General features: G+C 41.5%; 1 protein-coding gene across 3 annotated transcripts in view; it reads left to right on the top strand.

Moving 5' to 3' along the window:
* LOC308102464 (diacylglycerol kinase delta) overlaps positions 1-26,874 on the top strand; it is a 154,392-nt gene that overhangs the window by 66,157 nt on the left and 61,361 nt on the right. The window contains exon 1 of one of the 3 annotated variants that reach the window (XM_080452185.1): positions 13,645-14,479. The exons of 1 other annotated variant lie outside the window; for it this stretch is intronic. In XM_080452185.1, the coding sequence (XP_080308311.1) occupies positions 14,321-14,479 (159 nt within the window). In that variant the 5' untranslated portion in view covers positions 13,645-14,320. Of the gene's footprint in view, positions 1-13,644; positions 14,480-26,874 lie in introns of those variants that run through there. One more of the 3 variants, XM_080452186.1, reaches the window with a different exon arrangement.

Below are 26,874 nucleotides of genomic sequence, written 5' to 3' on the forward strand. Positions count from 1 at the left end.
TGAGGAAGGTCAAGTGCTGTTTCCTTCTGCTGCTGTGCGTTATTATCACACTTTTTCCTTCACCGCTTGGATGCATTGCTTGATACATGAAATTTAGCAGTGCCTCCAAACCCCACAGTTGGCCAATACTCTATAACAGAGTGTTTCTCAAACTTGTTCATGTCAAGGACCCCCAAATTGATATGTATTTGGCAGCGGACCCCCATCTGAAAAGGTTTTGTGCCGGGGACCACCAGAAGATAAGATTTGTATTCGAAATTTCAAAATTATTCAAAATGTTTCAAACACTTTCACTATTTTTTTTAAAAATCCAAAAATAGAAGCTCGCAGGCGTCTTAAAGTGGCGCACTGTGAGTTGTCTATTTTCTCAAGGACCCACTTTGAGAACCAATACACTGTAACCCCCATTGTGTTCACTCAAAGCAAAACACTAAACGCATTTTGTCATTCCAATGTACATTTTCCATTTGCATTGACGCAGTTGTTCATTGAGTACATCATTACATGTAAATTACTGTGTACAATGAACGTCGCATAATAAGGCCGGCATGATGGGGCATTGGAGTAATTTTCCTTCATACAATTGAAGAGTAAAGGGTGCTGTCAATTCCATACCACAGGTGCACATTGTGAACACACTCCAGTTTTGTGTTTGTTTGATTGAATATTTGATAGATTTTTTATTTTTTAAGTACAGCAGTACAACAAATAATGGAAAAAAAGCAAATGGATAAAACATAACAAAAGCCAGATGCTTGTTCCCATTGTGGTCCATTAAACATTCAGCACTCAAACAACTGGGCTAACAACAGTGCAACAGACAACGATGCAAAATAATATAAATTATACAGTTTAAAACAATTAAACAATTCATGATAATACAGAAAGGAGGTGGGAGGATGCCACTCATAAGAGACACAGCAGAGCTCACCAAAGGAGTGAGCCATTTACAACCTTTGAGGGCGAGCCAGCCGGGGGGCACATTTTAGCTAAGAACCAATAAGAATTTAAGTGAGGCCATGATTTTACGACAGCTTTAAAACTTTAACGGAGAATTAAAAAATGTCAGGTGCTGTTGGTAGTGCACTTCTTCTACGTACAATGGAGAAGCAAGCATGGGTGACAATGGCAGAGGTGGAAAAAAGTAAAAGTATCAATACGGCAATGTAGCTGTTCCAAGTAAAAGTCCGTAATTCAAAATGTACTTCAGTAAAAGTACAAAAGTATTCAAAATGTACTTAAAGTATCAAAAGTAGAAAGTACTCATTATGCAGAATGTCCCATTTCACAAGTTTTCAAATGTAAAAAATGTATACAAATATTTTGAAAATAGCAGATAAGCTCACAATGCGTTGCGATGCGACACATTGTGAGCTTGTAGATTGGCTATTTTCAAATGGACGAAATGCATATAGGGCTAAAGTGGTTAATATAGGTTTTGTAATAATAATCAAAATCTACAAAGTAACTAGTAACTGAGGTTTTCAAATAATTGTTGTGGAATAAAAGTACAATATTTGCCTCTGAGATGTAGTGGAGTAGAAGTAAAAGTACATAAAATTGGAAATACTCCAGTAAAGTAAAAATACCTCAAAATTGTACTTAAGTACGGTACTTGAGTAAATGCGCTTAGTTACTTTACACCACTGGAACAGAGGATGGGGAGGCAGGGAGGAGAGACTGAATGCCCTATAAACGAGAGTCAAGTAGAACTTTTAAGATGCTATAGGACTGAAGTCCCGAGCCGAGCGTTGCTCCACTGACCTTTTAGTTTAAGGAATCAGGGTTGCAGGCCCATTTTTATGGTCCCATTAATGTTTAAAATTAATGACAAAGTAGGGTAGGGCTCTAGGGCTTCTACTGGCTCTACCGAGTAAAGACCCGCCTTTGCTGCCGTTAGTTTAACTTTAGTTTCCGGTTGCTTTCCGGGACCGGAAATTCCATGTTTTTTGTCTATGGTTGCAACGAGAAGTGGTGGAAAGTAACTTTACTTAAGTACTGTAGGTACTTTGAGGTATTTTTACTTCACTAGAGTATTTCCAATTTCCTGTACTTTTACTTCTACTCCATTACATCTCGGAGGCAAATATTATACTTTTACTCCACTACAATTATTTGAATACTTTAGTTACAAGTTACTTTGTAGATTCTGATTGTTATTGCAAAACATACATTAATCACTTCAGCCCTATACATTTTGGCCATTTGAAAATAGCCGATCTACAAGCTCACAATGCGTCGCGATTGTGAGCTTGTAGATCGACTATTTTCAAAAGATTTTTATACATTTATTACATTTGAAAACATTTGGATACCAATACCTTTGTACTTTCACTCAAGTACATTTTTTATTCCAGACTTGTACGTGTAACAGAGTGTTTGTAGTATTGATACTTTTACTTAAGTAAAAAAAAATAGTACTTTTTCCACCACTGGCGACGAGTTGTGAGCTTGTAGATCAAAACCTTTTTGGCTAATGTTCTCCCGAGAATATGGATGCTGGCGTTTAAGTGGTTAAATATGAAGTATGCATCTCCGTTTGCACGTCACGCATGTTCCCAGAGGAATCAAATACATTTCAATTCTTACATAATAGTATTTTAGCCTGGAAACAACAAAGTAAACTGAGAAATATACAGTATACACCTCCAGAAGATGGATGCTTGGGTTCAAGCGGTTAAATAAAAAGTGTGTATCTTTGCGCTCGTTGCACGCACGTCACACGTTTTCCCAGAGGAGGTTCTGGCCTACTTGTGAAATGTACCCCAGTTTAACATCGCCTGACAAGGCTTTGACTTCCAGCCGAGTACAGCCAGTACACACACATCAGTGGCATAAATCTTAACCCATTAAGACCGGGAACGCGTCTGTGTAATTTTGTATATTCTTTTGGCTATTCAAATGCCGCGCTATGAGCTTGTAGATCTGCTTTTTTTTTTTTTTTAATCATGAACATTTTTGCAAATCTTTGAAAATATATGTTTTTATTTAAGTCAAATCTTAGATTTTATTTTTGGGGGGGGGGTCCCTCGAACAAAATATTTTGTCCGCGGCCTCAAACATATATTTTTGGGGGTCCCTGACATGAAAAAGTTTGAGCACCACCGATATAGCAACATACGTAAAAAAAAAAAAAAAAAAACATTTGTAGAATCCCCACTAACTTATTTGAGTTACAAAAAAAAATCAAGATTTAAAAAAAATAGCAGATCTACCAGCTCATAGCACGGCACTCGGTACCATGCTATGAGCTTGTAGATCAGCTTTTTTTTAATAGCCCAAAGAAATTAAAAAATGACAGAGATGCGTTTCCCGGTCTTAATGTGTTAAGGGGGTGCAGAGGATGCGACCGCACCTGCAAGGGAGCCCACAGCAGCCCCCACCGCGCTTAGCCCAACAATTAGGAGCCGACCGGTCACCAGCTGCACCTGCCCCATTTTGTTCACAGTAGAAAGTGGCCTTGTTTTTATGCCTAATGAAATAATGTATCTCCTTTATACCAGTAGTTCTCCAACTTTGTCATGTTAAGGACCCCCAAAATGATATGTATTTGGCTGCGGACCCCCATCTCAAAACTATGTTGTGCCAGGGGACCCCCATGTAGCAAAGATTTTAGGTCTACAAGCTGCGTGCGTGCACGCTATGACCTTGTATATCTGCTATTTTTGAATAGCCAAAGTATAAAATATGGTTAAAGTGGTTAAAATTATTGTGACGCTATACTAACACATTTTGCGGGAGACCCCTTGGTACCCCCTCAAGGACCCCTGGGGGTCCCCGGACCCCACCTTGAGAACCAATGATCTAAGGGGTGCAGAGGATGAGACCGCACCTGCAGGGAGCCAAGAAAGCACCTGCCCTGATTTTCTTCACGGTAGAGAGTGGCCTCTTTTATGCCTCCATAATTTCTCTCCTTTATTCAACCTATTATCTCACGCATAGACGGTGCAGCTCCCTTGCCCGTTCACCATTTACTGGATGTCCCTGTTTAAAGAGATTTCCTTTTGTTAAAATAAGTGTTAAATAGCTCTATGTCAGGGGGTGGGCAACTTTGATGATGGAGAGGGCCACATAAATGTCCCACACTTACTCCACACTTAGTCCCACGCTTACTCCAGGTAATCATGATCACAAAACATTTGATTCTGTGTCAAAACATATTTGAATATTGAATTATATTACTGTATACTATATTTAATAAATACTATTTTTTGTGTTTTTTTTTTTACTAAGTATCAAATGTTTTGTGGTCATGATTCACCAGGAGCCTGGATGCCTTGGTTCCAGGCTTAAAATAATTTATATAAATATTTGTGGAAATCTCTATATGGCAAACAATAATTGGCTTTCTATCTGTGGCACCACCACAACATGGCCACCACTGCTGTGCCCTACTGTAAACCCCATCACTCAAATAGCCCATAATACTCACAAATGTAATAATAAAGGGATATTAACTATTATTATTCAACGTAACTTTATGAACTTAATTACAAATACATTGGACATACAAAAAATGACAATGGACTGTAGTAATTAAAACAGGTCTAGTAAACGTACATGTTTGGAATTGTAACAGCTGAAATCAACAGTTTTGGGATATTGACCTTAAGTGAAGGTCGGGGCAGCATATGCTCTATATTCTGATCATTGTTATAGAGTGTTTGTTCAGTAACAGGAGTCTCCATGTCTCTCCAATACTTCAGTAAACAGAAAATGCTTTTTTCAGGTCGGGATACTAATCTTATCCAATCAGGAGAGAGAACACATACAGATAAAGGATAAAGAAGTGGAATTGGAAGTGATGAAACAAAGAAATAAGAAGACACATTTTAAACTGGAACACTACAAAATCGTAGCTGATAAATGAGTACTCTTCCTTGATTGGATGAATTTGGCAACCCTCCTGAAAATGTATTGTTCTGGTTATTAAAGAGCTGGAGAGACGCAGAGACTCCTGTTACTGAACAAACACTCTATAGCAATGATTACTATCACCATATAGAGCTTTCACCTTTTAACAAACTTTCTGTTTTAACCAAAAAATATCACGTACCCTACCTAAGCACTCTTTTAGTTAATGTGTTATCCATCCGCAGCAGAATGTTCTACAACCTCCACTTAGAGTCACTCCAGCACCTCTCACAGGATTCACACCCCATTATCTCCACTAATAGCTAGAGTTGGTTCTAAAACTTTTTAATGTCAAGGGCCCCCATATCTCTGAGAGTGTACAAATGTGTACACTCGGAGTTACAGAGCTGTAAGGGTCCATTTGGGAACCTCCTCAAGGAACCCTGAGGGTCCCTGGACCCCACTTTGAGAACTGCTGGTGTAAATGGACCCCATGTACCCCAGAAAAAAATATTGAATGGTCCTATTGTGAATTATTTCACTTACTGTATGAATGATTGATTTATTGATTTATTGATTTATTGATGTTTATATTGACAAAAACATGAACAAATATTTGTACATATCTGTTTTTGGGATAGTTTATTTGTCACGCCGGTGTGTACGTGCAGAAAAAAAATATGAATAATAAATACATTCATACAACTAGGCTCTATGCACAGCAGCCACATTGGAAATAAATGTGCTCTCTTCCTTACTTCCTTTAATTAGCATCATTGGTAAAAAACCTGTGAAGGAAGTAAGAAAGCGGCCCAATTTATTTCCAATATGGCTGCTTTGCATATAGCCTATTTTTATACTATTACTGTACATAACAAAAAAAAAACAGCAAGGCTAAATGGAACGGGGTTACGGGGGGCTGCTGCTCCCACTGAACTAATTGAAGGTTATAATTAGGTTCAGTCTGCTATCCAGCCTGCTCTTTGTGGAGGACTTGGAAGTTGACAACAGAGCTAATGGCCTTAGGGCGCTCTGGTAACCCCATTCCATATAAGTGCTGCCTCAAACCCTTTATAATCCAAAACAGAGCGCGAACACACACACACACACACACACACACACACACACACACACACACACACACACACACACACACACACACACACACACACACACATAAAGGTCAGTATGGATAAAGTGGCAGGAAAAAGGTCAGCATATGTAGAAATACAGATGGTTTTGACTCTTTCATTCTACCAAGATCTCTAGTGGCCGAGTCAGTAAATATCATTGGTGTGGAAAGGTAGAAACCTTGTATGTCCAAAACTGTTACTTCTCAGGAAATGTAAACAAAGCAAACAATACAATTAAAATAACCTGTGTTCCAATAGATCCAATTATCTGGTCACAAGCTCTTATATATACTTTTCATTGGTTGATATTTATAAAACCCACAGACACACTTTCTTACACTCTTAAATAGCACAAATAGCTGATATTCAATGTTGTAAATCGGCTTTTTTTTTGTTGCTACTATTATGTGGCACTGTAGTATGACGAAATAGGGTGTTAAAGGAGAATTTTGGACTAAAGTTTTCTTACCTTTTCTATGACGTTATGATATCTTAGGATGAATGGTACAGTAGAAACATTTCATAATGCCACCCCTGAGCCGCCACAGCTTAAAAGGTGCGCGGATAGGCCTTAGGTTAGAGAACACAATGCAACCAAAAAAAAAAAAAAAAAAAAAAACAGAAGTCTCGCTAGACGAGATTGAAATCTCGAGATTTCAATCTCGTCTAGCGAGACTTCTGTTTTTTTTTTGTTTTTTTTTGCATAGTGTTCTGTCACTATGAACGTCAGATCTCACAAAAAAAAAAGGGAAAAAAAGCTATTAAAATATGTGATCTAACCTAAGGCCTATCCGCGCACCTTTTAAGCTGTGGCGGCTCAGGGGTGGCATTATGAAATTTTTCTACTGTACCATTCATCCTAAGATATCATAACGTCATAGAAAAGGTAAGAAAACTTTAGTCCAAAATTCTCCTTTAATATAAACAACATTTATTTATATTAACAGTTGAAATATGGAGATGCAAGGTTTCTACCCGACAGCAACGATGTTCATTTAATTGAATATTTTGTGTAAATTGTAAACAGCATGTGTACAGTAAGACATTAAAGCTAAAAGGATGCGCTCGGGTGGTGCAATGGTAAAAGTGCCTGGCTGCCCACCACCACGGAGGTTGTGGGTTTAAATCCACCGTGGTGCATCCGGCTTTGTCGGGCGTCTATATGAACTCCATTGGCCCTTTTTGGGGCAGGGTAGCCGGGCGAGGACGTATTCCTACAGGCTGGGGGGGGGGTGGCACCTGTCAGCAGGGAGTGTCCCGGTGGGGGGTCCTCACTGGCAGGTGAGTTAGTAGGATACAACAGCAGTGATAACACAGAAATGTGTGTGAGGAGAAATTAATTGGCAAGCGACTAAATTGAGGAGAAAAATGCGTATAAAGAAAAATATATAAAAAGATAATACGAAAAAAGTCCTGGGGATATTTTCCATTGTGGTCCTATGTCGCCTATTCAATTCATCAACATAGCATACAAAATGAACACAATAATACATGTCATCAACAAATACAAACATTATTATGTATGAAAGAGATGGGAAAACTACATATATAATCCTTGGTATGCATGTCCCCCAGACATAATCCTTGGTTTGTGTTATTTTGTGTAGTTCAGCTTTTGTTCAATGGAAAATAAATGTTGAACTTACTAAGAGCCTACTAAGTGGTTTTCTGAACTGCTTCATTTCCGTTTCTCTTTTCATTCACGGCCATTATTCCTTTCCACTGCACAAACCTCGGCTCTTCAAAGCATTCTTTTGCAGATCCTCTTCTGTATACAACAACAGAATACTAACACGTCTCCATCTATACCTGATTTGTAGGCAACGAGGCCTCTGTTAACCAAATCAAATGCTTTCTGAAAAGCAAAATAAAAATAAATAAAACATTTGAGGATAACCGAGGGCATATTTCTGCTTAGATTTTGTGGTGTTTGTGTTTATTTATTAATATTGTAATGTGCTGTGTGTGTGCCTGTGTGATGTGCTTTTTCATACATTATTGATTTTTCTATTGGACATCTGTTTGTCTGTCTGTCTGTCTGCCTGTCTATTCTTCGGCCTGTCTGTCCATCTTTCTGCCTGTCCGTCCCTTGAGTATAGATAAATGATAAATGATGGATTTATAATATAGCGCCTTTATCCAACGCGCTTTACAATGTGCATTACAATGTTATTCTGTCATTCACACACACACATTCACATACATTCAGTCATACATGCACTCATTCACACACATTCACATACATTCATTCATACATGCACTCATTCACACTCATTCACACACATTCACACTCTCATTCACACCAACAGCAGAGGAAACCATGCAAGGCAGCAGCTTATCACAATCGGTTAGTGGTTCAGTTCAGGGGCTCAAGGACACTTCGACAGTAAAACACAGGGCGGTAGCCGGGGATCGAACCGGCAACCTTCCATTTCCCAAGCAGCCGCTCTACCTTGTGTGTGTGTGTGTGCGTGTGTGCGTGCGTGTGTTCGTGTTGGTTTATTATTAAGCACAGAAATGCCGAGAAAGGATGTGGTCGCCATGAGAATGGAATCCACCCACGCTTAGCTCACTGTGTGTGTGTGTGTGTGTGTGTGTGTGTGTGTTAATGCCTTAGAGGCAAATTATGTGTCTGATAATGATGCACCTGCATAATGCAGTTTAATTTCATATAATTTATTGTGTATAAACACACACACACACACACACACACACACACACACACACACACACACACACACACACACACCACAAAGTGTACAGTATGTTCCCCTTGCAATCTGGGGAGAAAATACATTGGAAAGAATATATTGTTGCTGTCGGGCAGAAACCTCTTATCTCCATATTCTAACTTTTTGTGTTTTTTCGTAAGTTAACGCCCTTCTTTCTCATACTACAGCGTCACACAAAAGTATCAAAAGTATCAGATCTGCAAGCTCGAAATGCGACGCGTTTCGAGCTTGTAGATCTGCTACTTTTGATACTTTTGAATTTGAATCCTAAAAAGTAACAGTATTGGACACATGAGGTTTCCACCCGACAGAGACGATATGCTGTTTGGTCATTGGGCTATTATGTGAATTCCATTTCGTGGAGGGTTGCTATAGCAACCGTGCCTACTTTTGCATCAACTTAACTTGAAAATGTGCCATATTTTTGGGCATGTCATTATTATTTTTTTTTAACATTTTCTCTTTCTTATTTTTTTTACAAAGTAGCAAAAATAGTGGATCTACAGTAGCCTATCTTTGTTTCCAAAGTGTAGTTGCTTATCTGGGCTTGTTTGCTAATGCTGTTTAAACCAGTGGTTCTCAAACATTTTCATGTCAAGGACCGCAAATTAACATGTACGTATTTGTCCGTGGACCCCGTTCTGAAAATATTTTATGGCCGGAACCCCCATACAAGATTTGAGAAATTTTGAAAATAGCCAATATACAAGCTTTTAGATTTTCAAGTGTTAAAACTGATTTTGAGGCTATATGTGTATTAACTCATTTTGCTGGCGACCCCCTGCAAAATGAGTGGCCATGTGGCCTGTTAGTCGTTTCTTTTGGGCTTGTTTTTCCGTAGAATTGGCCGCTTGTTTCTCTCGAAAATCTGGCAACAATGAACTCCACCCACTTTGGTCCTGAATGAAAGCCCCAACAAACAGTCTCAGTTGAACAGCATGCTAACTAACTGAGGCATGCTGTCTGTGCTAATTAGCCAAAGCAGCTGGTGCATAATTGGTTTGGAATTGAGACCCAATGTACATTCTGCCCTCCATGGTTCATAGGTTTATGTCTGATTTGGTATTGATCGTGAGGCACCGCTCTGACCTTGTTAGTGTAAGTAAGTGCATGCAAGCAAATGAAAGGTATTACACACACACACACACACACACACACACACACACACACACACACACACACACAATTCCAATGGACTATTTATTTAACCAAAACTAAATACAGACACTGTCCCTAGGGAGGATTTAAAAATGGAGACAAGCCACTTCGTGTGTGTGTGTGTGTGTGTGTGTGTGTGTGTGTGTGTGTGTGTGTGTGTGTGTGTGTGTGTGTAATTTGGGTTCAACATTGGCGAGTTGAAACAGGGTAGAAGTTGACAAATACAGATTATTGCACCACTCTCTCATATCTCTCTCTCTCTTTCTTTCTCTCTCTGACTTTCTCTTTCACTCTCTGACTCTCTCTCTGTCTCTGTCTCTCACCCCCCCTTCTCCCTTCTCCCTCTGTCCATTTCCCCATCTCTCACCTTATTGCTGTCTGTTATCCTAATCTTTCTATCTCTCTTTATTAACCCTTTTCCATTACTGTCTCTCTGAAGCTCATCTCTCTCTCTCTCTCTCTCTCTCTCTCTCTCTCTCTCTCTCTCTCTCTCTCTCTCTCTCTCTCTCTCTCTCTCTCTCTCTCTCTCTCTCTCTCTCTGTGTGTGTGCCATCTACTGGTGAGAATACTACACTGCAGGCATATTTCTTTTTTTCAAGGACAGTGGGAGGGAAAGATGGAAAGGTGCAGACAAAAAGGAAGAGAAAATCATGAGTGATAAACGATACGGGTTGCATTAAAAACATCCTCTTTGTAATCCTGTGAGTGTAATAATTGATTTTCAGTGAGAGGCAAGCGTTCAGCTAGGAAGGCGCAGGCAATCTGACACTAACGCGACGAAACTGGCGCGTTCGTGCTCGTTTCATCTAAGCGCGACAAGAGCTGGACTGTGGTCAACTTTTTTTTGGTGCCGCGCTATGAGCTAGTAGATCTGCTATTTTTGAAAAATCTTGAACATTTGTGCAAATCTTATATACGGTATATATATATTTTTAAAGTGAAAATGTTTAACTCAAATCTTTGCTTCTGGTGGGTCCCTGGAACAAAGCATTTGAAATGGGGGTCCGCGGCCAAACACATTTCATTTTGGGGGTCCTTGACATGAAAAAGGTTTGAGAACCACTGGTGTATACACACGAGGAGCGCAGGGCGACCCCGCTGATCCAAGCGAGAACAAGAGCGTTGTGTCGCACCACATGAGCATATCTGAATGTGTCCCCCTATACGTGCAAAAACATAGGCCCTACTATGAACACATCTCAATTCATTCAGAGAATACTTCGCCTCGGACAACAAAGCAAACGGGGAAGATACCCAGGATATACAGTATTGTATACTGAGACCCTGAAAATCTCAATCACGCTAAGCGGTCGCTTGACGTTGGTCATCAACTCGTTAAGGCTACATCAACGCGTTAAGGCTACATCAACGCGTTAAGGCTACATCAACTCGTTAAGGCTACATCAACTCGTTAAGGCTACGGTCACACATGTGCGTCATATGCACATGTGTGAAATCTGCTATTTTTGGCGAATGTTTGCTTATTTTCCACAAATGTTCACGTATATTGTCTACTTTCACCTACATGACCAGGATAGGGACGTTTAAGGTTCCTGTGCTTAAACAGATATGAATATTTTAAACATATTTTACAGGCTAAAAGCAACACAGTTGCAGCTGCAGGGCCAAAAAGATCCACGCTCCGCATATTGTAGCTCTCATTTTAGAGGATTTAATGCACGTTTCGAGCAACCCAGGCTCTCCCCCTCAGACTTATTACAATATCGCTGCCCCGCCATGAATCAGACCATAACGGCATTTTTGTGTATTCCATTTAAAAATAAATGTGTTTTAGACTCAGACTCGTATTCTAATGGCGCGTGTAATCATTTTAAGTTGGCACGTATGTTTAAGGAGGGTGGTTTTACCCTGTCGTGACTCAAGCCGCATTGTGATTCCAGCCCGGCGGAAGTCTAGAGCGCTGTCAACAGACTGTAAAATTTCCATTTGCATATTATTTCCATATTTAGACGTCTCTCCACTGTCAACAGACTGGGTGCTCATAATGGGTTTTGTGTGCAGGACTTGGCACAGGCATAAACACTCTGTTTGTCTGGCAAAGAGAGTAGCACTGACTGCAACACTCAAATCCTCCATGTTTGTTTCCGGTGTGACTAAAGGGACCCAATGCACCCGAGCAAGTGCTTCTTACACACTTTACAGTGGAATTAACACGGAGGGCTTTAGTGTGTGTGTGTGTGTGTGTGTGTGTGTGTGTGTGTGTGTGTGTGTGTGTGTGTGTGTGTGTGTGTGTGTGTGTGTGTGTGTGTGTGTGTGTGTGTGTGTGTGTGTGTGTGTGTGTGTGTGTGTGTGTGTGTGTGTGTGTGTGTGTGTGTGGTCATTCTTCTAGAACAGTGGTTCCCAAACACTGGGTCGGGACCCATTTGTGGGCCGCTAACCCATTTTTATGGGTTGCGGGTAAATATCCCTTTATTTTTCGTTTCTTACATTTAGTTATTGTTATTTCAAAAGATTTTCAAAAAATAATAATTAAGAAATTCATGAATAAATTAAAATAAATTCAAAGAAATTCCATAAATTAGAAAACAAACCAATGAATAAGTAGTGAAAATGGCAGATCTACAAGCTCACAACAATGTTTGTACATTGGCCATTTTCACTATACAGTAGTTTGGGTCCCGGGGTGTCTGTCTGGATCCGTCCGTCCGAGCCACAGCACCATTAATGCAGACAGGCAGCCGTGAGCTTAGTGATTATAGAGTCCGTCTGCTAATCAGAAGGTCAGCGGTTTGTTCTCCGTCTGTGTTGAAGTGCCCCCCCCACGAGAGACTCATCATGAGCACATCAGCTGGGTGAAGCTGAAAAAAGGTCTCCCCTTCCCCCTGGGATATGACTGGGAAGCAGAGGAGAGAAAGACAGAGACAGACAGAGGGAGAGACAAAAAACGGAGACAGAGAGAGACACGCACGCACGCACGCAGGCACGCACGCACGCACGCACGCACGCACGCGCGCGCGCACACGCACACGCACACGCACACGCACACACACAGGGAGAGAGCGAGAAGGTGTGAGTGTCTGCAGGGAACAGCATGTTTCTGCTCATTAAAGAGGGAATGATATGCAGACTGACACACACACACACAGACACACACACACACACACACACACACCCACCACAGGCTGACTGTAATGTGCCTTGGCAGATATAAGACACTGATTGACACTTAAAGTGGTCCGATGACAACGCGTGGGCAGCAGAGCACACACACACACACACACACACACACACACACACACACACACACACACACACACACACACACACACACACACACACACACACACACACACACACACACACACACTCACCGGTGGGCAGGACAGTTAGTGTGATCAGAGATGCTTTCAGCTCTGCCTGTGAAACTGAATAATTTGTCTCCAGTTGCCTCATCAGTGTGACATATCTCTGTGAGTGTGTGTGTGTAAGAACAGTACTGTTTCCTGGAGGCTATATATAGAAGTGGAAGAACTTGTTTGACTGGCTTGCTGCTGAGTACACACACACACACACACACACACACACACATACATATACACACACACACACACACACACACACACACACACACACACACACACACACACACACACACACACACACACACACACACACACACACACACACACACACACACATATACGTATCTCAAAAGGTGTATCCTAGAGCTTACCTGTGTGGGCGGGGCTTAGCTGACTGGGGAAGTTTGAAAGAGGAAGTGCTTGTGTCATTGTTTGAGGAACAGACAGACGGCATGGACACTTAACACCAGTGAAAGGACACTAACTCATTGAAACACAGAAGAAATGGCAGCTTAAAAAGGACAGAAAGGCTGTTTTGACTCCAGACAATAGGATCCATACAAGAGAGAGAGAGAGAGAGAGAGAGAAGAGAGGGATTGAAAAAAGACAATCAGACAGACTGAAAGTAGAACAAAAAAAAGAGCAAAGTAAAAACAAAGAGAATAGGTGGACAATGGACGGATAGAGACAGAGAGAGAGAAAGAGAGAGACAGAGAGAGAGAGAGGGATTGACAGAAGACAGAAAGATTGAAAGTAGCAAAAAGAACAAAGTACAGACAAAGAGACCACGTAGAAAGTGGACGGAGAGAGAGAGAGAGAGAGAGGAGAGAACAATGCAACTTTAGCACTATCATCAACATAGCTACTCTTATCGTAGTATTAGTGGCTTCACTCTTAGGCTAGTATCAGTATTCTAGTAGCATTACGCATAGTAGACTACTAATAGCAGTTTGACTTTCAGTAGTATTGATGCTAGTATTGTCTCTACTACCAAAACCTCACCAGCCGGACAGTACAGCCTCTTGGAATGTGTGGATAATTGGCACAGGGACAGTACATCCGTCCATCCAAGGACAGTGAGGTGAGGTCATCATTGTGGTGGTGCGGTGGGCAGGTGATCATGCCGGGCTTGTGTGGGACCAGTATATGTTGCCTGGCGCCCCTGTCCTTCCAGTGCGAGGGGCAGGGGGGACACGGGGAGGGGGACGACAGTCAGCTCAGCCACGAGGACCACCTGGAGACCGCTTACTCGCCTGACAACAACAACCTGAAGAGCCAGGTGTGTGTGGGAATGTGTGTGTGATCTATACAATCTCACACGGCAATCGCGCTGTAGATCTGCTGTTTTCTGGCAATTTTCCTGACATTTTCTGCAATTTTTGTGTGTGTGTTTGTGTGTGTGGGTGGGGGGGGGGGCGTTAGGTGTTGGGGTTTGAGTTCCCTGTTTTAAACTTGTTGTGCGAACGGTTTCACACCGAAAAATTGCTGATCTACAATCTCACATACATAGTATCGCGCTGTAGATCTGCAATTATTTGGGTCTATTTTTCTGCCATTTTCAGCTATTTTGTGTGTGTGTGGTTTAGGTGTTGGGGTTAAAGTTCCCTATTTAAACTTCGCACACCCAAAAATAGCTGATCTACGATCTCACACACCATCACACTGTAGATCTGCTAAATGTTCTGGCATTTGTGTGTGTGTGTGTGTGTGTGTGTGTGTGTGTGTGTGTGTGTGTGCATGCCGTACATACCGCGCATGAGTGTGTTAGAGAGTGAATGGGTGAGCAGAGCACCTGTATTGCTGGATGGGTGATTTCTGGATTTGCTTGTGTGCGCGTGCAGTGACAACTGACAAGGTCTGACAGAATGTGCTGTAAATGTTTTATAGGTTATGAAAGTACAGATTGTGAGCTTTCAAAATGATACGTCTCAAACACGTTGCAATCTGCAAATTGTTGACTCATTGGAATGTCGTTGAACCTCAAATCAAGAAAGCCGAGTTGTTTGATGTGTTATCTCTCTCCTCTCGCTGCAGTTTTAAGGACAAATGACAATACTCGCATGCTTTACAAAGAGTACACTCAACCCTCCACATGCTTCCTTGTGTGTTGGTTCATGTGTTTTACACACTAAGTGTGTGTGTGTGTGTGTGTGTGTGTGTGTGTGTGTGTGTGTGTGTGTGTGTGTGTGTGTGTGTGTGTGTGTGTGTGTGTGTGTGTGTGTGTGTGTGTGTGTGTGTGTGTGTGTGTGTGTGTGTGTGTGTGTGTGTGTGTGTGTGTGTGTGTGTGCACGCGCGCGTTTGTGTGTGTCAACTTGTATTGCTATACTTATAAGAGGGAAATGTGTGCGTGTGTGTGTGTATATATATAGTAGAATTTGAGAAAATAGACATCGCGAGGAAACTTTTCCTGGTCCTCACAGGCCAGATGATTTGTTTTATGGTTAGAGTGAGGCTCGTGGGAAAAATCGATAGTGATTTGATTTATTTGATTTGATTTGATCTTCAGATACATGTACATAGTATACTACTTCTGTCTAGGAAAGATGACAGTATAGTGTTGTGCTGGTGAGGTTAGAAACCCTAGGGGGGGCCTGGACCGCTGGCATAGTGGTCCAGGCACCTATAGGCTCAATGGAGCCTGACAGCGCGTCGTGGGTTTGACTCCCGATCCCGACGGCCTTTGCTGCGTGTCACTACCCTTCTCTCTCCCCATTTTTCCTGTCAGCCTACTGACCTGTCAAATAAAGGCTTAAAAGCCCAGAGATAAATATTTTTTTAACCCATTAAGACCTGAGGCCGATAAAACATTTTTTTTCTAAATCCTAACACTTTAACGAATATATTCAAAGATTTGCACACATTTTCACGATTTTTCTAAAATAGCAGATCTACAAGCTCGTAGCGCGGCACTCGGTGCCGCGCTACGAGCTTGTAGATCTGCTATTTTTGAATGGCCATAAGAAATCTTAAAATGACACAGATGCGTCCCCGGTCTTAATGGGTTAAAAAAGAAAGAAACCCTAGGGGGGCTTATAAGAGAACCTCAGCGTCATTGTGGTACCTGTTCCTGTTCCCCTGTGGAGTTTTGTCACCTGTTCTTCTAGTCTATTTCAGATTGTTTGGCTTACAGTGCTGTCACAACAACCCCCCCCTCCCGTGCTGAGTCAGTAAAACAGCTGATCCTCATGTCACCTTATCTTTCAACTGTCCCTTCTTGTCAGCTTAACATATTATGGTGTGTTATGTGTATAGTACAAGGACTTGTCTAGATTGTCTTGTTCGACTCCCTGAGGGGGATACATACTGTACCTTGTGAAAATGTGACAGGGATTTTCTCCTGGCAGGGGCGTCATGTTGGTGGTCCCAGGGGATGGCCATGTGCCACCCCCCACCCCCCCATAGCAGTGGTTCACAAACCTTTTAGCTCAAGTCCCAAAAGAGGATATTAGACATTTGCCCGGGACCCAAACTAGTGAAAATAGCAGATCTACAAACTCACAACGTGTCGCTTCGCGCTACATTGTGAACTTGTAGATCTGCTATTTTCAATACTTCTTAACCGTTCTTTAAATGTATTCATTTATTTATGGCAATTATTAGATTTTGTGATTTTATTTATGAAATAGTTTTGAAAAAATAGCATTTTTAATTTTGTTTTGTTCAAACTATTTAAAGTATTTTGAAATAATATATATATATAATATTGTTTTATGTAGGAAATAAAAAAGGAGATATTTACTGCATAAAAATTGGTCTGCGACCCAAATTATGGGTGACCCACCGCTTGGGAAACGCTGCCCTATAGTTTTCACATTTTACCTCAAATGAAGATATTTTATTTTATACATATTTCCTTCACCTCTGATTCTCTGAACATATTTTGCTGATTAATGTGTGTGTGTGTGTGTGTGTGTGTGTGTGTGTGTGTGTGTGTGTGACAGGCCCATCGGGCCGACTGTTGTGATGCAATTAAGCGTAGCTCTAATCAAGCCCTTGGTGTGTCTCACAACAACTCTGGCGATCAACATCTGAGAGCACAGTTACAGAGAGGAATGCTGATGAGCGGAGAGATGGATTGATATGGAGAGAGAGAGGACAGCACACACCAGATGATCACACAGACAGATAGAGAGTAGTGATGGGAGCAGTGGTGGAAAAAGTACTAAAATTAGTTAGTAAACAAAAGTATCAATACCGCAATGTAGAAATACTCTGTTACAAGTGAAAGGCCTGTGTTCAAAATGGTACTTGAGTGAAAGTACAAAAGTATTGGCATCAAAATATATTTCAAGTACCAAAAGTAAAAGTACAAAAATGTTTGAAAATAGCAGATCTACAAGCTCACAACGCGTCGCGATGCGACACGTTGTGAGCTTGTAGACTCTTTTCAAATAGCCTATGTATGAAATAGGGCTAAAGTGGTTAATATATGTTTTATAATCTAATAATTCATATCTGCAAAGTAACTAGTAACTAAAGTTGTCAAATAATTGTAAAAGTACAATATTTTCCGCAGAGATGTAGTGGAGTAGAAGTAAAAGTATTGACAATTGGCAATACTCCACTAAAGTAAAAAAAACACCTCAAAATTGTACTAAAGTACCACTGGATGGGAGCTATCGTTAATTTCAGCGACTCAAGTCAGTGATTTGATTTAATTGCTTTCCGCCATCATACAAAGAAGGTTCAAAAGACGCCATTACACCGGCGATTCCCAGACGGGGTGGGCCGCCAACGCTGTTAAGATTTGCAAGTGGGCCCTGATCCAGGAAAAGGTTTAGAATCACTGGGATAGACAGAGGAGGAAAAGGAGATAGAGAGAGAGAGAGAGAGAGAGAGAGAGAGAGAGAGAGAGAGAGAGAGAGAGAGAGAGAGAGAGAGAGAGAGAGAGAGAGAGAGAGAGAGGAATGGAGAGACATTAGCCTGACAGACGGCAGTGCCAGGCAGGCTGTGTTTTGATATCGATTTCATCAATCATTCATGTGAATGAAATTGATATCAAATCAGAGAAGGCTGCTGTCATTTTTCTGCGGTCTAATTTTGACAGGTTTCCTGTGAAGAATCACTCACGTTTACAAGGAATCAGCTGCTGGTAAACCACATTTTAACTAGATTAAATCTGCAATCGTAATAAACGGGGGGGGGCGGCTGTATAGCTGAGTGGGTAGAGAGACAGAATATAGTGCTTTAACCTTTTTACCTAAAAAAGTTTTGTTTTAACCCAAAAAATATCACTTACCCTACGTTTTTTAAAGCTTAATATAACGTTTTATTCATTAAAATAAGTTCCGGGCTGCAGCTTTAACCACTTAACCCATTCAATCCGGGAACGCATCTGTGTCATTTTAAGATTTCGTTGGCTATTCAAAAATTGCAGATCTACAAGCTCATAGCGCGGCACCGAGTGTAGATCTGCTTGTAGATCTGCTTGTAGATCTGCTATTTTTGAAAGAAATAGTGAAAATGTGTGCAAATCTTTGAATATATATATATATTTTTAAAGCGTTCATTTGTAACTCAAATCTTTGTTTCTGGGGGTCCCTGGAACAAAATATTTCACAAATGTTCGCTTTGAAATATCTATTCACAGATGCGATCCTGGTCTTAATGGGTTAAACCCCGGCATTAGGGCAGTCACGATTACACATTTAAGTTGACGATTAATTCTCACTCAAATAATTGCGATTAACGATTTAATTGTGTGTTTGGCCATTGAACGTTGGAACATAATGAAGCCTTTCAGGCTTCGTGATCAAAAAATTCACTGGGCAGATATGACAAATTACTGAAATATGAAAGAAAGTATTGACATATTTAATTATTTTTATTCATGTAAAAATAGCAGAAATAGCAGAAATAGCAGATCTACAAGCTTACAGCACGTCACAAAGTGACACGTTGTAAGCTTGTACTGGTAGATCTACTATTTCTGCTATTTTTATATTTGAAAATGTGTGAAAATCTTTCAACATGAAAACGACTATGACGATTATGCAAAAATAATTGCGATTATCTCAAATAATTGCGATTAGACGATTATGTAACAATTGTGACTGGCCTAGCCGGCATTCCGTATTGTGGGGAAAGCTTTCGCTGGAAATAGCAGATCGACAAGCTCGCAACGTGTCGCGCTGCGGCGCGTTGTTAGCCGTGAGCTGTGTGAGAACCTGACCGTTATTTACGAGGTGGTGTTGCTTCACTTGTGTGTTCATTCATGCATGCAATAATAGTTCCTGAAAGCACACTATTAACACACACCATGTCAGTTCACAATGACTCATAACACATGTTTGAGCCCTCAGTCAACAAGACATGTTGACTGACTGTGAAATCCATTCTCCTTTAATCACCCTGGGATAGTTATTGCAGACAAACATGTGAACCCTGGGATAGTTATTGCAGACAAACATGTGAACATTCTCATTCTACTATGTCCCGACACCATCCATTTAACCCATTAAGACCGGTAACGCAACTGTGTCATTTTAAGATTTATTTGGCGATTTAAAAATAGCAGATCTCCAATCTCAGAGCCGCACTATGAGCGTGGAGATCTGCTATTTTTTGAAAAATCTTGGAAAATTATTTTGTGCAAATCTTTGAATATATATATATTTTTAACTCCGATCTGAGCTTCTGGGGGGTTTCCCTGGAACAACATATTGTGAGATGGGGGTCCACGGCCAAATACATATAATTTTGGGAGTCCTTGACATGAAAAAGTTGGAGGCACCACTGATATAGCAACATACCGTTAGGATGTTAGAAAACGTTTTATATGTATTTGACCCAAATTTGACCAAAATAAAAACCTGCAAAGTGAAAAAAATATATTATATATGTTGAAAGGGTAGGCAATATAAGCTATGTAGCTTCAGCCTATACCTTTTTTTGGTCACAACTATGTCATGTATTATTGCTGCTGTTGTTTTAAGAAAATAGAGCATATTGTTTGCATAGTGTACAAATGACCAAAAATAAAAACCTGCAAAGTGAAGTGAAGTGACCCCCATCTCAAAATGTTTTGTTCCAGGGACCCCCCCCAGAAGCAAAGACAGAAGCAAAGATTTGAGTTACAAATATGGCTCCTGTCGAGCGTCTATATGAATACAGTTGGCCCGTGTTTGGGGGGAGGGAAGCCGGGCAAGGAGTGTGATATTTGTCAATGCAGGTATTACTACAGGGGTGGCACCTGAGGCGTCAGGTGAAGGTCCTACGTCCTCCCGGTGGGGGCTCCTCAACTGGCAGGTGAGCCAGTAGGATACAACAGCAGTGACAACATACAAATTGGAGAGAGAAAAAGTAGTGAAAAGCAAAAAAGTCCAACAGTCAGCATGTTTGTGTCTGTGTGGCATAAATACAATTTACACTGCTGGCTACAGAGAATCTGTGCTTCAACAGTTTTTAGGGTTTTTGGTGCCTTGCTCGATGGTATTATTTCAAAGGCAGTGGAGAGGCGAAGTGAAGGGCGTTACGTTAGAGCGTTGGTTCTCAAAGTAGGGTCCGGGGACCCCCAGGAGTCGGTTGGGGAGTTCCAGGGGGTCTCCAGCTAAATGATAGATAGTCTTAGGAACCAAATGGACCATTATCGGTCTGTAACTCAGAGAGTGTACAAATGGAACCAAATGGAGCCTAACGGGTCCATTTGGTTCCATGTGCACTCTCTGAAGTAAATAAATATTGATTTTACAATATAAATTGGGGTCCCAGAGATATAAATTCCATTAATTGGGGGTCCGTAGCCTAATGCATGTCAAACTGGGGGTCCTTGTTAGGCAAACACAGAGGAGGGAGCGCACACCTGTGTTGATGAGGTGCTGGCCACGGCAGGTAACAGTGTTGACAAAGGATGAGGCCGCACAGCTCTTAGCCACGATGCAAAAGGTTTATTTAATTGAAAACCAACGTTTCGACAGTAAAGTCTTCCTCAGGGTTTCAAACTGAGGGTTGAAATTAAAATGGCAGAGAATCACTGCTAGAGCCGTAAAAACCTTCTCTTATGGGGTTCCCTAGCATATCTTTTCAAATGGGGGTCCGCAGGCTAATATGTGTCAATTTTGGGGTCCTTGACGTGAAAAGGTTTGAGAACCACTGCGTTAGAGGGTCTCTGATTTGCTCGGAGTCTCGACTTTTCCCACCCTGGCGTCATCCCACACACACACCTACTGTAAATTGCAAGGTGGTGAGTCGTGGCGGTGTGTCGTAAATCGCACATTCGCTCTGTCCTCTGTGACTCTCTGCTTCGTCATCACAATCCTCTTGTCAGCCACGTTGATTGACTAAGTGCTTAGACAGACTGCTTAATGGAGAAGCTGGCGTTCCACTTCCTTGCCTCGGGGTTTGTTCCAGGACTGTAGTTTGTTGAAGGCTTTTGTTTTGAGTGAGTGTGACTCTCACTCACTTTCTTATGGACTTGACTTGGCTGCCTGTCTGAACCTCTTGAACTACGTGCCAGGGGTTCCCAAACAATGGGTCGGGACCCGTGTTCGGGACCAGGGAAGCATTTTTTATGGGTCGGGACTGGAGTAAACATCACTTCGTTTTATGTTGAATTATTTTAAAAGCCTAAAACAATAGGATTTTTGAGAACTTAGAAAGGGAAACCTTTTTTCAAAATAATTTCAGAAAAAAAAAAAAATTATGAATAAATCTATTAAATGTTCCATTTTGGAAATAGAGAAAATTGCAGATCTACAAGCTCACAACAATGCACGTTGTGAGCGTTTTTGTAAGTTTGTATCTTTTGGGGTCTGGGGGACTGAAACGTCTGGGAACAACTGAACTATACAGGATGACGTGTCAATGCTACCTAAGCATGTCACATCACGTCACGTTAGGTCATGTAATAATACACATGATGTTGTAACCTTACACAAGGTCCAATGTGTACAGTCCTTGATTCGTCACCGCTCGTCAAACAATAACACACTGCCTCTGATTAGCTCGGTTAGCCCCGCCCCACTCCAACTGCGTTGTCACAGCTACCACCGAGAGTGTGTGTGTGTGTGTGTGTGTGTGTGTGTGTGTGTGTGTGTGTGTGTGTGTGTGTGTGTGTGTGTGTGTGTGTGTGTGTGTGTGTGTGTGTGTGTGTGTGTGTGTGTGTGTGTGTGTGTGTGGGGGGGGGGGGGGGTGGGGGGCAAAATACTGTTCTCCACAACTCATGGTTCTTCACATTTAAAAACAATAGACACATTAAAAAAAGAGGCAAAGCTGTTTAAAAACATAAAAAAGTAGAGAGAGAGCAGACGATATTTGTAAAGATTCTGTTGATTCAGTCAAAGTGCAATATAGATGAACAGTACTATACAACAGTGCTATTCATCTCTCAAGATGTTGGTTCTGGGGGCAGTGTGACCGAGTTCTCGTCTAGTCCTAGTCTAGACTTCTTTGTCTTGTCCTATGTTTTTCTCTTTCTTTTCTCTTTCTTCGGACTGCTCCCCCGGGCCAGTGTAATAACTGGATGGGGGTCGCACTACAAATCCTGAACCTATGAACCTACAAAAGCTGGATTATAGGGTTTTGAGCAGTGATATGAAGCCGTTATCTCGAAAAAAGACCTTTACACCTTCTCATGCGTTTTATTTTCTCCACTTTTACGCCCTCAAATAGATAATTTTTTCCCCTCTTTGTTGCTGTCATGCAGAAAACCAAGTATCTCCATATTTCAACTTTGTATGTTTTTTTGTTTTTCGTAAATTAACCCCTACTAACGCGCTACTGTGTCATACCACAGTACCACACACCAAGTATTATTATTGTTTTTAAGTGAACGTGAACGTGGTTAAGTGTGCCTGGGTTTTATAAAAACTGAAAAGTTGTAACAAGTGCTTGTGACTGAATTCTAACTCTACACTGGATCCACTGGAACTCAGGTTATTTTTTGTCCATTTCCTGAAAAGTAAACAGTTATGGACACACAAGGTTTCCACCCGACAGGGAGGTGTCACATGTCAATTCTCTGGTGTGGTAAATGATGCATTTATATAGCGCTTTTTATCCAAAGCGCTTGCTTGTGCATTACACTCACCCATTCATACACCGATGGCGGAGGAAACCATGCAAGGCACCAACCTGCTCATCGGGAGCAATTAGGGGTTCAGCGTCTTGCTCAAGGACACTTCGACACTAACTCTGGGGGAGCCCGGGAGCGAACTGGGAACCTCGCGGTTCACCATCCGGCCGCTCTACCGGCCTCTCTACCCCTGAGCCACTGCCGCCCCTGTGTGATGTTGTGTCTTGTAGTTCTTTCTGTTTTAGACAATTTGTTGTGTTGTTTATCTCTCTTGCATGTGGATTTCTCCGGTGTCTTTCTGCCACGTTGCATCATCATTTTGTTGCCTAGTTTTTCCTCCTCAGAGATATGTTGTGTCTTTGTTGTTGTTGTTGCTGTCAGCCAGTTTTATATGGCTCACATCTTGACTCGCCAATGATGCTTGTGGCCGTCAACCCAGTAGATTTAGTTTCAGCTATCAATGCTTGGTCTGCTCGCTATCGCTTTCTCTGTCTGTCTGTCTGTCTCTTTCTATGTCTCTACTCTATCTGTATATCTTATTATCTTTATGTGCTGCAATTCTTCTCACTCTTTCCTCTATCGATCTCTCCCTCCCTCCCTCCCTCCATCTGTCTTTTTCCATCCTTTTCTCCTGCCTCCATCTGTCCTTGCCCCCCTCTCTCTCTCTCTCTCTCTCTCTCTCTCTCTCTCTCTCTCTCTCTCTCTCTCTCTCTCTCTCTCTCTCTCTCTCCCCCCCCCCCCCCCCTCCATCTCTCTCTCTCTCCATGCTGAGGATGTTATGTTTTGTACGCCCTCTGGTTATACAAGCTTACCTATACTAATAACAACATTTCTGCGCCCGCACACACGTACACACAAAGGTACGCACACGCACACACACACACACACACACACTCACACTCACACTCACACTCACACTCACACTCACACACACACACAAGGAAATGAGATGAGGTGACGGAGCAATGAATTAGATTTATCGACGGTCTAGAGGTGGTTGCTTCTCCCCAATAAACTGTATGCACTGCACATTACTCCCTGTATGTCAGAGAGGGTCAGGGGAGGGAGACGGACGAGAGAGAGATAAGCACAAATACAGAGTTAGAATGTGACATATAGACGCACACACGCACACGCACACGCGCACACACACACACACACACACACACACACAGCAAATGACCTTCAGGTCCGCCATGGTGGGGTAGATCTCTCTGGCTCTAACCCACTCAATCCTGGAACGCATCTGCGTAATTTTAGATTTTAGTCATATTTTATACCTTGTCTATTCAAAAATAGCAGATCTACAAGCTCGTAGCGCGGCACCGAGTGCTGCGCTACAAGCTTGTAGATCTGCTGTTTTTGAGAAAAAAAAACGTGAAAATGTGTGCAACTCTTTGAATATAGGCTATTTTAAAGCGAACATATTTAACTCAAATCTTTGCTCCTGCATCACTGCATTCCCACCAGGTGTTTCAATCAGCCCTCGCCCCATCCCGTCTCACAGATGACACCATCAGGCTGCCGAGCAATCATTTCACTTTCTCTGTTCTGTCTCTCCCAAAACCCAAACCCACCGCCACCCACCCGCCCACTATCTATTTATTCATTCCATTCGCTCCTCATGCCCGCAATCTGGTGTCTGTCTTCTCCTTGTTATCGTTTTCCTTTTTTCTCCTTCAAATTGGTCGTTTGGTTGCCACTGTCTGCCAACCCCAGCTGTTTGGTCCAGGTGCAGTGGTTTTCTCAATTATTTCCTGTCAAGGACCCCCACATTGATACTGTATGTATTTGGCCGCGGGCCCCCCCATTTGAAAAGATATTGTGCCAGGGACCCCCATAAGAGAAGATTTGTGTAAACATTTATCTTCGTTTTTCAGAATGGCTGAAAAATGAAGTAGGGGCTTAAAGGACCACTTCGTCCATTTTCAACCGTATTTTCGTATAAATGGTCCTAATGTCCACAATAAGACGGCAATATTTACCCCAGTACTAAGTACTATACTTTAGTGCACTTTTGTTTTGAGGATTTTTTACTTTACTGGAGTGTCTCCAATTCAATACTTTTACTTCTACTCCATTACATCTCAGAGGCAAATATTATACTCTTTACTCCACTACAATTATTTTAGTTACTAGTTACTTTGTAGATTTTGATTATTATTACAAAACATACATTAGCCACTTCAGCCCTATGTATACTTAGGCTATTTGAAAATAGCCGATCTACAAGCTCACAACGTGTCGTGTGAGCTTGTAGATTGGCTATTTTCAAAGTATTTTTCTACATTTGGAAACTTGAGTGAGTACTTTCAGTACTTAAGTACATTTTAATATGAATACTTTTGTATTTTTACGCGAGTACATTTTTAATACCTTTTACTAGTGTTTCTACATTGCAGTATCTACTTTTACTTAAGTAAAACATTTGAGCACTTTTTTTCCACCACTGCAGACACTTGTAGACACTCACATGTCTCGTCCGACACACATGGAGTCACCGGATGCTTCTTATCACCTGACAGTGAGGAGGAACACGCTGTCCCTCCCCTTGCCAGCTTCTAATCTGCTTGCATGCATCTGCCTCTAGTGCTTGTTATGCATGTGGGAACCTCCTGCCTGTGGGGGCCGTTTAAAGGGATAGTTCACCCCCAAAATGACTTGTTTTCTATCGATTAGTCACCCCATGGAGACTTGAATTTATGGATATGTTTTAGTTTGTGTCTTTGTCTATGTTTTAGCGGTTCCAGTAGGAGACACAACGAGTCTCCTTTGTGTCTCCTACCGGAACTGATGCCTACCAAATTACTGGCTTAGGAATTTGACAAAAAACTAAAAAATATCCATGAATTCTGGAGTCTCCATGGGGTGACTAATCGATAGAAAAGAAGATATTTTTGGGGTGAAGTATCCCTTTAAACCCCTTTGTTGTACGACAAAATAGCGGAAAGTTGTAGCCGAAAGCTTGTTCGTCTGAACCCAACTTATACCCATTTAGAATGTTGCCCAGTTTGAAAAAGACTATTATTATTTTTTGCTCTATGCCACACCTGTATATTACAGCACAGGGATAAAGTGCAAAGACTGACAAAGAAAAATGCTGACGCCGAGGTCATGAGTTGTGACAAGGTCTGTACCTTAAATGCTACCTGCACTGACCCGGTCCATTTCTGTTGCTTCAGAGAATGACAACTTCTCTTGACAACTTATGACAACTTATTGATTGATTGAATACTTTACTAGTCAGTAATGTAAACCGCACGGACGTACAGTTAAACATGTGGGCTAAAAGGATAACACAAAGTGTGTGTGTGTGTGTGTGTGTGTGTGTGTGTGTGTGTGTGTGTGTGTGTGTGTGTGTGTGTGTGTGTGTGTGTGTGTGTGTGTGTGTGTGTGTGTGTGTGTGTGTGTGTGTGTGTGTGTGTGTGTGTGTGTGTGTGTGTGTGTGTGTGTGTGTGTGTGTGTGTGCGCGCGAAAATGTTATTAGTATAGGTAAGCTTGTATAACCAGGAGAGAGACCAAGCATTGATAGAAGTTGAAACTTCCTACAGTATGTATTCAACAGAGCATAGAATATTGACACATTAATACATGTCATCAACAAATACAAACAGCTATATTTACTTATTTACTTTATTTAGGAGGAAAGAGGGAAAATGGCA

The sequence above is a fragment of the Gymnoscopelus braueri genome, assembly GCF_963280865.1.
Source record: "Gymnoscopelus braueri genome assembly, chromosome: 15".
NCBI classification, from domain to species: domain Eukaryota; kingdom Metazoa; phylum Chordata; class Actinopteri; order Myctophiformes; family Myctophidae; genus Gymnoscopelus; species Gymnoscopelus braueri.